The sequence below is a fragment of the Thunnus albacares genome, chromosome 6, assembly GCF_914725855.1.
Source record: "Thunnus albacares chromosome 6, fThuAlb1.1, whole genome shotgun sequence".
Taxonomy (NCBI): Eukaryota; Metazoa; Chordata; class Actinopteri; order Scombriformes; family Scombridae; genus Thunnus; species Thunnus albacares.
The window spans coordinates 9,251,244-9,263,538 of NC_058111.1; the positions used below are offsets into that span (position 1 = coordinate 9,251,244).

A 12,295-nucleotide genomic window follows, 5' to 3' on the forward strand; every position below is an offset into this window, starting at 1 on the left:
TTAACCTCCCCTGTGCCTGTGCACTGATTCCTGACACACATCCAGACACCAGGTCGCAACCTCTGGGAAAGCAACCTCCTTTTCACACACCGCAAGCAGGTCTTTCTTTTGTTGCTGAGTACCGTCCTTTTCATTGCATTCCCAATACTTCAAGAGAGAAACTCACTAAATGCATTGTAAATATTACCAAAGTGATAATAATGTGTCGATTTTGCAGCGACACTTATTTTGAGTTGTCCGGCTTTGACTGCAGGCTTGTTTGTCTGCTCATAAAGCTGTTATGGCTCTGGGGCGGCTGTTCAAAACTGTCTAAAAGTGTTAAATTAACTCTGCTAGCTGTGGGCATTTAATTCATTAAATCACTGGCATGGTGACTTTTGCACTCACAGCCACACTCACACCGACAATAAACAGGAAGTAGAGAGCATCAGCATCACATCCTTTTAGAGCTATATAGAGGGTTTATGGTGCCCAGCATCACTTGACCTTATTATATTTCATTATATTTTTTTATGATGTGTCTTTCTCCTTAAGTCTCCTCATGTTTCCGCAGATAGGTATTGTTCTGCCCTGACATTTGCTAAATTATCATCTTAAAATTGATCAGGGGATTTCTGATTTGGAAAGTCACCCTTACATCACACGGTGTAATTGTTTTGACAGTTAACCAGAAATCAGAACTATTTCGAGGTGTTCTCCACTGGTGAAGCGTCTTCATTAGTCAAAAAGCGTGGGCGGGACTCTTGCTCTCTGCAGCAAGTCAAAGAGAGAGGCAATAAAGAGAGGCAGGATCTGCACTTTGCCGACGAGCATCTCTGCCGTCCTGCTTCACTACAGTAATCATTGCCCCCGGATCTGCGCAAATACACAGGACTTCTCTGGAAAAAGGCAGAGTTCATCAATGTAACTCCGCTCAGTCCGAAACTGTGCCGTTTAGCTGGATAAGTCCATCCCAAACGAGAAGAGAAAGAAAGAAAGAGAGAGAAAAAAGGGACAGTCAAACGCGAGTGGAGTGTCGACGTAAAATCGTGAAGGAAAACAGAAGAATATGATTGTCAAGCAGCACTTGATCTTCATCCTTTACAGCCTCTGTGCAAGCATCTTTAAAGGTGAGCGCTGGATGTATGCTGTATAGACGGGCGTGGTGTGCGGGGATGATGTGGCTGCGTTAAGTGTAAAGATCATATGTGATCATGTCACACGTGAGCCTAAGTGTTCAATGCAAAGAGAGTTCATTTTCTTTTAAAGATGAGGTGTGTTTGCGCAGCAGTTGTGGCCGGCGGACGGCTGTCGTTGTCGGCTGTCAGAGCCGACTGTGCTGGAATGCCTGGAAGTTGAATTGTGCGGCGCTATGAAAAGCAGAATGCGGCTGCACAAGTTTTTTTGTATCGGAGACAACTTGGATGTTGCCCTCCCTTTGGTATTAACTGACATATCAAACATCAGGCTGCAGATGAATCGCCTGCAGTCGCCTCCTGTTTGTCTGTTCAGCCAGTTATGTCCCCTGAAGCTGACACAGAGATGCACAAAAGGTTGCAGCAGCTGCTGGCGTGCGTCTTGTTTGTTGCGCGACCGGTGTCATTGAGTGGATCCTTTTTTTTATAAGTCCTTCTGTGGGCCTTTTAAAGCAATTTCACACTTGGCTTCAATCGCCGAATTAACAAAGGTGACAATAACTTAGATGCCTTCTCTCTTTCATACACCAATGACTGCATCTGAGTTGAGCTTTTGTCTCCAGCACGGGCAGTTTGCGCACCGTGGTAAAGTGTAGACAGAGTGTGTGTGACTGTGTGTGTGTATTCTCCGAGAGTGTCGGTATGTATAAGCATACTGACCGTGCAAGCCCCGTAGCCTAGTCGCTCATTCAAAGTTGGGCTGCTGGGATCAGATGCAGGTAAGGTTGTGTGTGTGATGCTTTTATGCAGCCAGGTCTCAGTGCCTCCTCATGACAACTCCCTCAACTCCCCACAGACCATCCCGCTCTTGGACATGCTTGCGCAGCCACCGCCCTGTAGGCGACCAGTGCGCAGATACATAACGCCCACAGCATGGAGGGGGGTGGGGGGTGGAGGGGGGGTGAGGAGGGGGCTGTCAAAGGGTGTAATGTCAGGAAGTCCCAAATCAAAGCAAAAAATGCCCACTCATCCCAATTTAATAACAGTTTGTTCCACATGATATGAGAAGGGAATATATTTTTTTTTATTATCATTGCTGATTCAGTGCACTGTACTGAGGGGATAACAGGAAAGTCACCTATGATCAGTTATAGCCTATTCCTGTTTTTTGTGAGGGGCCATCCCAAAAATGCCAACTTTGGGAACCAAAACAGACCATCAACCAATGGTCAGCTTCTCAACTACAACAACGCTACACGACTGCTATATTTCATGCCATGTTCACATTGTATCGTCACATCAAACATCAACTCTTAAGTGAGTCCTATTGCAATCTTAGATTTTGTCAAGAACATCACCTCATGCCTCGTGTTAATTATTTTTAGTCCAAGTGTCAGACCATTATGTCTTCACAAAAATACACAGCCGGTTTTCACTTTAACTCAAATGTTATGGTGTTAAATCTTACAAGACTGACTTATGAATGTATCTTCTTCTGTTAATATATGTTGCTTTTGGCAGTCTTGCTGTCTTTCCTTTCAGCAAGTTTCAACCCCACACATTTCATTCATCTCAATGAGCTGTACAACTTCAAATGCCATCAATATACGGCTGCAGCCTGATGACACATTCAACCACATCCACCTCCTGCCGTGCCCCCTCAAGATTTGCCCCTTTTGCAGAGGGTTACAGTTAAATGACTATGTTTGATCTATCTAATTTCCTACCATCCAGGAAGCCTTTAGCGTCAGTCCCAATCACTATAGTATACAAATTCACTTTCAGATACATGACACTTGCTTTAGTTTTGTAATTGTCAGCAGGTATTGTTATATTAACTAGGATTTCAGAATTGGCCTCCAAACAGGATTGCATTAAGAGGCTGCGCTGTAAGAAGATCTAAATATTAAAAAAAATATTGATGTTGTGAGAAGCCTTTAGGATTACCACATGATACATTGTTGCATTGTATTGTAACTTCAGTATTTGGCTGTATTATGATTAAAACTATTAGCATCATTAGCTAGCAGTGTTGAGACTCAAAATGGGCACGAGCAAGCTAGCCCATTTTGAATCAGATTTCATTTCTTGACATCCTGCCATGGAGAACAGGGCACAGAGAGTTTTATCATATTTTCCAAGAGCTCTGCTGAGATAGTCCCGACTTCAAGGGTTACTTTAAATATTTATCCTATGTGGCTAAAGTTTAGACACATGGAACCCCGAGCAACCAGGGCATCAGCACAAAATTCACTTTCCAAAACATAAAGCTCTGACTCGTGAGCTTGTTGCTGTCAAACAATAAATGAAACAAATGAAACTCAAAAGCACTCAGAGAGCACATACCTCCACCAAGGCTGCACAATCTTATACATTTGTTTTTAAAATGCTCAGAAAATGTTTATCTGCATTGGGATCTGGATCAGCTGGGAAAAAAACACACAGGGGTGGGCAATTACTGGATACATATGCCAGACTTTTGCAGCAGTTTCAGCGGTCGTAGTTTGTGGCAAATATTCAAAAAAGGTTGTCCTATGTTCTAATGTCCTATGCTGTGGTGTTAACAAGTCTTAATAAACTGGATGTGGATGATGTGCATCTAGATCCTGTTCTGCACTGGGCCATGGCAGAACCGTTCAGTAAATTTCATTAAAAATCTGTAAACACGTTTTTGAGAACTCATACTCGCTATCAGACAAACAAACCAACAAATGGGACTGAAAACATAACCTCTTTGGCGTAGGTAATACGGTGCATACATCTTGTGTGATCACAGCCTAATCGACAGTTAAATTGCTGTGCGCCACACCACACACTGCAGTGATACTGTAGACAAGACCTCAGCCTCAGCAGCTCTGTTCATGCTCGATAATGCTGAGACCCATTTCATGCAGGCTCATCCTTCTTAGAACAACTACACTATTAGTATTTTGCTTAAATACATTGCTGGACTCTTATCTATAGCTGCAACCTATGAAGTGCTCCGCTGCTTAAATGTTTAATATATTGTAGTGACAGAGGAGATGAATTGTTATGTCTCCTCTCTCTCTGTTGTCCCCATATGTGCATCAGTGGGAACTTATGTCACTCTATAAGGTGTCGGTATATACTGCACCAGAGTCATCACAACAGATTTCACTGAAGCCAGCTCATGCAGACATCTGACAGATTTGTCAGAGCCAGTTAACAGGTTAGGTGGCAGACAGGCTAGTAATGCTAATTAGCCATGTGGTGCAGCTATACTTAGTCTCTTTGGAGACCTGCGGGCTGGTTGTGTCAGAGATGTAAGTTTTATGATCTGTGTCTTTCTTTGTTGGCCACAGCTTCTCTGGTTTGGTCTGACATTGCTTCTACTCAAGTGTTTCATCACTTTCCTTCTTACGGAGCCCAAAAAGCTCCCATACCGCCAAGGGAACTTTTCTTTTGTTTGAGCATGGAGCCTTTCATCATTTCTTATCTTGTCAGACATTTTGGCAAGTACAACCTGCAGGTGACATTTGAGCATTGGTGTGTATTTGACCATAACGTGTGGGGGCAGTAATGAGGGCAAAGTGGAGGATAAATGAAAGTGGCTCTCTTTTTGTCTAGACTTTTAATCTGGTATCAAAACCACAGACATAAAAACTAGTGACAAAAAGAGACAAGGAGGTTGAGGATGAATAATTCCCTCATAATGTAAGTGAAATTTTTTCCCTGATTAGAAAGGGGATTCAGGCAAGTAATAAAATATGCAAGCATCTTGTAAAACATTTGATATTTCCTTTAAATATTGGCCTAATAGAAGACCTACCAATTTTTGAGGGTTAAAACACCTACTGTGATTGTTCAGTGTTGCTTATTTGTGAAGAGTAGAACAGGAAGTCATTTTTATTGTTATCAAAACATGTTATGAGTCGTCCATTTATCTTTCCATGTTCCACTATATTTGCCAGACCACTAAAGAAAGTGATGATCCATCAGTCTATGCAGTTCCCAAAATAACATTAACATCTGGAGAACTGCATTTTAGTGATTTACAATTGTTTGATTATGATTCCATAATGCCATTCATCTAACACAATATTACTGTGTTTTTATTTGCATATTTTTTGCATGAAGGCAATATTTGAAACTCACATGTACTGGAATTCCAATCCAAAGCTATTTCAAAAATAAGAAGCGTATTATATGTACAATTCATATGAATGCATACATTATATAGTATAAAATGCTTTGCATTTCTGAAATGTTTTCATTTGCATTCATCAGGATGGAAATTCCAATAGATAAGCTAAATAAACTGAATCTGTTTGAATTAACACATTCTGGTCTGTATGCATATGGTTAGGGTTTTGTATAGCCTATTATGTCAGGAAATCCAATCAGCTTTTTCGAGCCTAACAATAGTCTAAAATATTCATTATGTATGAAACAAAATTAAACACAGCAGAATTTTAGAGGATCAGGGTTGAAATTAAGCATCAGAGTGTTTCCTTTTAGCTCTCTTTGGTGCTCTACAGTTGTCTGGGACTTAAACCACATGGCCTTGATAAAAAGCCATTTCTGCCATTAACATGGTTGATTTCAGCACCATTCTCAACATTTGGACAGTGGACATAGATGTGAATAACTTTCCTACCAGCACAGTCGATTTTTCATTTTGAGTGCACTATAGGATGGCAGTTGCTGCACCACTTCATAGTTCTTTTATGTGAAAATGGAGTTCTGTTTCAGCCTGGATCTGGGTGTATTGAAAATCTCTTGAAATGAATACATATTGGACCCAAGTGAAAGTGAACCCCAAAATGTCACATATTGTGAGACACAGGGAGCCTGTGAGATATATGCATGGGCGCATCTCCTGTGGGTTGGAATAATCAGGCAGCAGGAATAAGCTGGCTGAGCTGAAGGCAAGGTAAGGCAGAGGAAGGTGGTTTACATTCAAGGATACCCGTTCCTCACTGCTGAGGGTTAGCTTATCCCTGCAGACTGTCTCCCAGCTGCCAAGTGCTGGCTCTGGTGCCATGTTGTATACTACTGCAAATGAATAATCCAGTAAAGGGGACAAATGTGCTCCAAAAGAGCCACTGCTGCCCTTCTTGCTTTCTGTTGACAGATATACATCTGCAAGGATAAGCCACAAGCCAGAAGCAAATGTGCTCAGACAAGTGGGGAACGGGCTTAAAGATTAGCTGCTCGCTGCCCCAACTGCGCCGTGTGCTGTCAGTCTCCCTTCGCCATGCTCTTTGTCATAGCACTTTTACACGCCATACCCCCTCCGAGTGGGTATAGGCTTAGCAATGAAGTTGATAGACTGTAAGGGCAATTACGCTATTAAAGATTATTTTGACCCGTATTTGAGCGGAAGAGGTTAAGAGATTTTTCTACTTGTCAAGAAGCCTGTCTCAAGATACCCATGATAAGTTTAATGCCATAATTGGTCACGCTGAAAAGTGGTTAAAGCAGTGCTACATCAATCTCAGACTCCTGAAGAGGCACCTGTGTTCATGCATCTGAGAGGAGAAATCTACTATGAAACAGAATTTATATGTATTCCTATGATTTCAGACAGCTGAGTTAATATTTCTAAACATGAACGGTCCTCTGCTTAAGCTGGAACCACAACAGGAAATATATCATTTATCATGTCATCAAGTAACAGCAGCTACTCTGCAGAGCCGGATGTACGTTTTAGACCTGTATGAGATTGACTTCAAAGTCAGGGTAAGATTTTATATTATCATGCAGTATGCAATTGCTATGAATCAAATCTCCTGGAAATGGAGGCTGATTATTAGAGTAAAATAGTTGTTCATGATATGAATGAACATGAATTTAAGAAAACTGCACTGTCGCTTTTTGTGTTTCATCTTTAGTAAATCATACTCAGAGCACACTCAAACATATGCAAAAAAAGAAGGAACAAAACTTGAATAAATCAGGACTTTCAGCAGTTCTTTTTCCAAATGAATTTTAATACAATATATTGGTCATCCAAACATTTATGTATTTGGTGTGCCGGCTTGGGTAAATTAGCAGCAGTTCCACATGTAATTTGTTTGCCATTACACACCAAGCCGACATTCAAACTTGGCACTCCTTGCCATTGGCGTTTCTAAATGACAAAGATTTTTTTTTCTGTTAAACCTGCAAATATATTAGTGAATAATTGCAGCCGTAACTCATTGTGTCTACAACACAACACACTGTAGTCGTCAAACATATAATAGAAATAGGAAATAAATGATGTGAGGTACTCAAAATAAAAGCTTGAAGATTGCTATACTGAGCCCCATAGGTCATACTTTGGCTTTATAGTATATCATTCTAAAAAAAACCTGGACTTTTTTTACTCTGGTAACATACAATAGTCAATGCAAATACAGTAGAATCAATATCTACTTGGATATGTATAATATCACACATCTAAAAAAATCTTGAGTGAAGCCTTATTTCAATAGGATCTGCAGGGAATAGAATAAAGAACATTTCTCATTGAAGCTTTGATGAATGAGATTCGGTCGTGTTGTTGGAAGGTGATAGACGCCTGTTTTGTGTGTTTTATGCATTCCCTACATTTCAGTTTTGTGCCCAAAATGAAGCCTATACTTCATTTTATGCCCGTTTGCAGTGTTGACCTTTACCAATCTCTCTTGGCCCTCATCTCTGTTGAAGTGGGCTTTGTGCCCGACTATGGATGAGCCTCTGAATCTCATTTAGCCTGTGTGATGATCTCCTTTTTCTCCTCTTGCTGCAGTCTCTATGAACAAAGTTAATATTTTTTGTTCAGAAATGACAGCGATAGACCATTCCATGACCCAGTGGGCATGTAATCTGTATTAGTCATTTTTTTCACAGTGGATGTTGTAGCACCTAGAACTTATGTCACCTCTGTTTTCTATTGTCTGTTCATGAGCTTTTCTGATTATTATCACAGAAGTGAAAGACATCTTCACAAAAGTAGTCTTCAGTCTGCTCTGTTAAAAAGAAAATCTTAACCGTCTGAAAGATCTGGTATTATGGCCTTTTTTTCTTCTTTTTTCTTAATATTGAGTCTATTTTAAAAATATCTGTGACATTTTATTCAAAAGTTGTTTAGATTTCTTTAAATCCATCTTTCCTTACAGCCCAGATTCCCCTTTGCCCTCCAGCAGGCTGTTTCGGAAGCCATTTACGTAAAATTGGCATAATTAATGACCGCCTGCTCCGATTGGTTGGAGGTGTGGCCCCCACCTTCACCCCCAGCCAATTGGAATACAATATAATGAATAATGCAGTTTCCCTTATGCTGCATCTTTACCTGGAGTGATGTCTGCAGCTGGAGATGAGAGAAAGTATATAGTGGTCTATGAACCGGAGTCTGATCCTGAATGAAGAGGAAGAACCTGCTGTCACACGGTTGAGATTTCAAAAGGATTTTTCAGAACGGTAAGATCGTGTCTAAGTTTCCTAACAAAGTCAAAGTCATTTTTTCAAAGGAAACTGGAGATTGCTAGCCTAGCTTTAGCACAGATATATTATATTCCTTTAGCTGAGTAACAGAGGGAAACAATGTTTATGAGTATACTTGTTTTAAAACTTCATCCACAAATTGAAGATGAAAAATTGAAAACCCAGCAGCGTACTGAGTCTCTTTAAGCAGACAGTCGGCTGTAAAATGTGTGGAACACACACACAACCACTTGCTGATAACGGAGGGAAGATTGTCTCCTCTGGAAGGCTGTTAAGACTTTTTAGCTGCTGAACGGCCAGCAACAGCACACTTCCAGTGACCTTCTTCTTTGCTTGTCATCCGGATGAAATGCAAACTGTGGCTACAGAAGTTACGGCAGGGGTGGGCTCATGCTACAGCTACCTAGCAAATTTGATTTGACTTTCTGGTGTGACGTAGTTTCGCCTCAACACCATTTACTCTTGAGCCGCAAATTTCAAAATTTTAAATAACTTAAAAAGACAGAGGAGATAGAGTTGAGTAATTTTACAGCACAGGAGGGATCCATCCCAAAGCTCATTTTTCTTGTTTTCCACAATACTAGCCGTTTAATGAAAGTAAGAGCGGTGTTGAGTGCAGAATGTTAACCATGAAATATTGGGAGCATTATGTGGAGCATTATGTGGCCATAATAGATGTCCTCTTCTTTTTCTGCTGTGCATATTTGGGAGGCTTCCAAAAAGAGTGATTGAATAGCTGAGGTACACTGCAACCAAACACCTGGCAGCCTGACCAGAAGTGACTGCTTGTTTTGAGTTATGTCAGGGTCTTTTTTTTCCAGGGCACAAGTATGGCTGCAATAAGAACAATAAGCTAGGGAGCCTCTTTTTAGCAATGTACAAGTTTAATTCAGAAATTGAAATCAATGTGTGTTCATTTTACTTCATTGATAGTCTAGGCAAAAATGGCTTTATATTAAAAAGTCCTCATGTGTGAGCAACTACTCTCCAGCTTTGGAAAATGGTACTTAGTAAGCATAGTAAACAGTATTCGGGGATAGTTATACTGAATCTTGGTGTTTTAGGATTTAAATGACTGTTGTGGTTAGTTAATTTGTTGTAATGGGTTTATCAGCTCATAATAATATGATCCTTAGAGGTAGAGAATCTTGGACATACCTCCCCAAACCTTTGAAATGTAAACAATACATGTAGGCTAAGTACATTTGGAATTACTGCCCACTCTATGTTGAGGTTTTAAATATTTCTGTTTTTATGTATCAACACAGAATTTCCATCAGTCTCACACAGTCAACAGGATTTTGCATCAGTGGGTTGCCATGCTCATAATGCTCCTTCAGTCGAGCAGTCAGGCTGGACGTCTGAGCTCCAGATAAAGGAGACTCTGTTGCACTATCTTTGGAAATTTGATAGCTTGCTGGAATAAGTCATGCATTTTCATAGACTTGTAAGCAGCAAATCATGGCAAATTCAGTTATTTATTCCAGGGTAATGGTTTGCATTTTATGGCTATATGATTTGATATGGCCAATACAAATTAAATACCCTGAAAATAAATCAAAACAAGCAAGAAGGAAACATGCAAACAAAAGATTGTTGACTTGTGAGAAAATCTTGTAACCTTTTGTCAGGGCAAAAATGAAAACCATCCATATTCTCAGCTCGCTGAATCCCACTCAGGGTCATGAGGAGCTGTAGACTATCCCAGCATACATTTTGCAGAATACAGGCAAATACCCCTGACAGGTCACCTGCCCATCACAGAGGCCATTGTGTACAGATACAGGGATTTCCCTGGATTGTTTTGAGGCAAAGGTGGCAAAGGCTGGAGAACATGCGTGGTGCGGCGCACACAGTTTGTATGCACACCTATAGAATATTGTGTGCTTAAGTGAAAAAATTAATGATTTAACAGACAAAAGCGTCCATTTAAGATGGAACAAAAGATGAAAAAGTTGTGACAAATGACAGTGTTGATTTTGTAGGCCTGGGACGATATGCATATCTCCTGATGTGATACTGTCATGATACTTGGGTGCCGATTCAAAACCGCTATTTTCAGTCTCTTGCTCCAGTATACTGTGTGCCAAACCATTCACTGGTGTCCTTAGTCCACTGAAATACAATATGAAACAGAACTGGCAGATAAGATAAACGGTCCACAGCATTTTTATTTTAAAAAGTTAACTGCATTAATTAATGAATTAATTAATTTGAAAACATCTTACAGTCTCCTGCCTGTGTGAGAATAACAAACTGAGCGGGAGGTGGAATGCTCCGCTCGCTATTAAAGTCATGTCTCCAGCAGTAGAGAGCAGCCTCTCTGCTGCACCGTTAGCTCCGGGGAAAGACAACGCTGTGCAGGACACTGAGCGGGTGCAAGGTTTCTGAGGTGAAACAGACTGTGCGTCAAGTTATTTTCTTCACCTCAGAGTTAGTTTAAACTGTTTTATGCTGCAGTGTGTGTTGGTCAGCCGGTCTCGTTAATACTGGAGATTGCTGCTCTGCTAACATTAGTCTCTGAGTAATGGTGTAGAAAGGATTCACAAAATACTTCATGTTGGTCTCACAAAGGTAATTATTTAGTCATTAAATCAAAAAAATGCTTGCAACCGCTGCCTTTTTTGGAGATGATAATTATATATAAGATATATAAGATTATAAGATAACTCTAGCATGTGCGTGCTGTGGACTGTCCGGGTGCTGCACTATCCTCGCAGTTGAGTTCTGCCTTTTTCATTCCGTCAACATGAGATGCTTGAATTTTCAACAAAGGTGGCCTTTGAGTTAGATAGGAAGGAAAAAGCCTGCAGACAGACAGTAACATTCATGTTCTAAGACAATTTAGTGTCTCAGTCCACTGTGAGGAAAGCTGCGGGAACTGGGGGAAAACATGCCAACTTAAAGAGCGCACACTGTAAAACTTAACAAAGAGGAGGCTAATTAAAATGTCTTCAAGTCTGGCAGTATTTCAGAGTATTTCATGACATTTTCCCATGTGCTTTTGGTTTTTCTCTACTCCCAAGTGTTATCACTGCAAAATAAGTAAAGCGACTGTTTATGTGCCTGAGAGCATCATGAAAAAAAAGCACAAGTCCAACCTATTTATTTTCTTATAGCAATTAAATTTGACAATTTTATTGAGCAAACTTGCTTGAAGTTATCAGTAGACCTATTCCCACTGCATGCGCTGTCTGAAGGCAGTAGAACAAGCAACTGAGTCTCTGCGTTGTCACAGTTGCACTATAGACCCAGTCCCTGACAATTTTTTAAAAAGTTCACTGCAGCATCAGCCAGCGATGTTTTGCATAGAATGATTATCGGTATTAGTACCAAAAACCCACATAGATTCTACAAATGAAATGTGGCTTCTTTCCAGATTGTGCACAGATAAGTGTTCTGCTATTCTTGGTAACAACATACAGTATATTATAGTCTTATAGTGTTTTATACCCACATCTATATCATGCTGTATACATACAGTATAATTTTTAAAAATCTGTTAGAGAGTAAAGGTTGCAGAGGAGTCTTCCTAGTGCATGATGTCCACTATAATTAATATATACATACCGTGCAGATCTGTAATATAATGAATTGCATGTTCTCACTTATGGTATTCATACCATTAACCAGATCTGTAATGTTCATAAGATTATTGCAGATTATGTTGAATTGAAGTAAACAGGCAATTATCACTGCTCACACATCTTAAATGTAAAAGTGAACAACAGTTTTATTGGAAAATGGTT

The 12,295-nt window shown here is 40.2% G+C and overlaps 1 protein-coding gene across 2 annotated transcripts in view; it reads left to right on the forward strand.

The window, feature by feature from the left end:
• Positions 1–492: 492 nt before the first annotated feature.
• Positions 493–12,295, forward strand: part of cadm2b (cell adhesion molecule 2b) — a 161,764-nt gene continuing 149,961 nt past the window's right edge. For both annotated transcript variants that reach the window (XM_044355292.1, XM_044355293.1), the window contains exon 1: positions 493–1,109. In XM_044355292.1, coding sequence (XP_044211227.1) covers positions 1,049–1,109 — 61 coding nt within the window. In that variant the 5' untranslated portion in view covers positions 493–1,048. The remainder of the gene's footprint in view (positions 1,110–12,295) is intronic.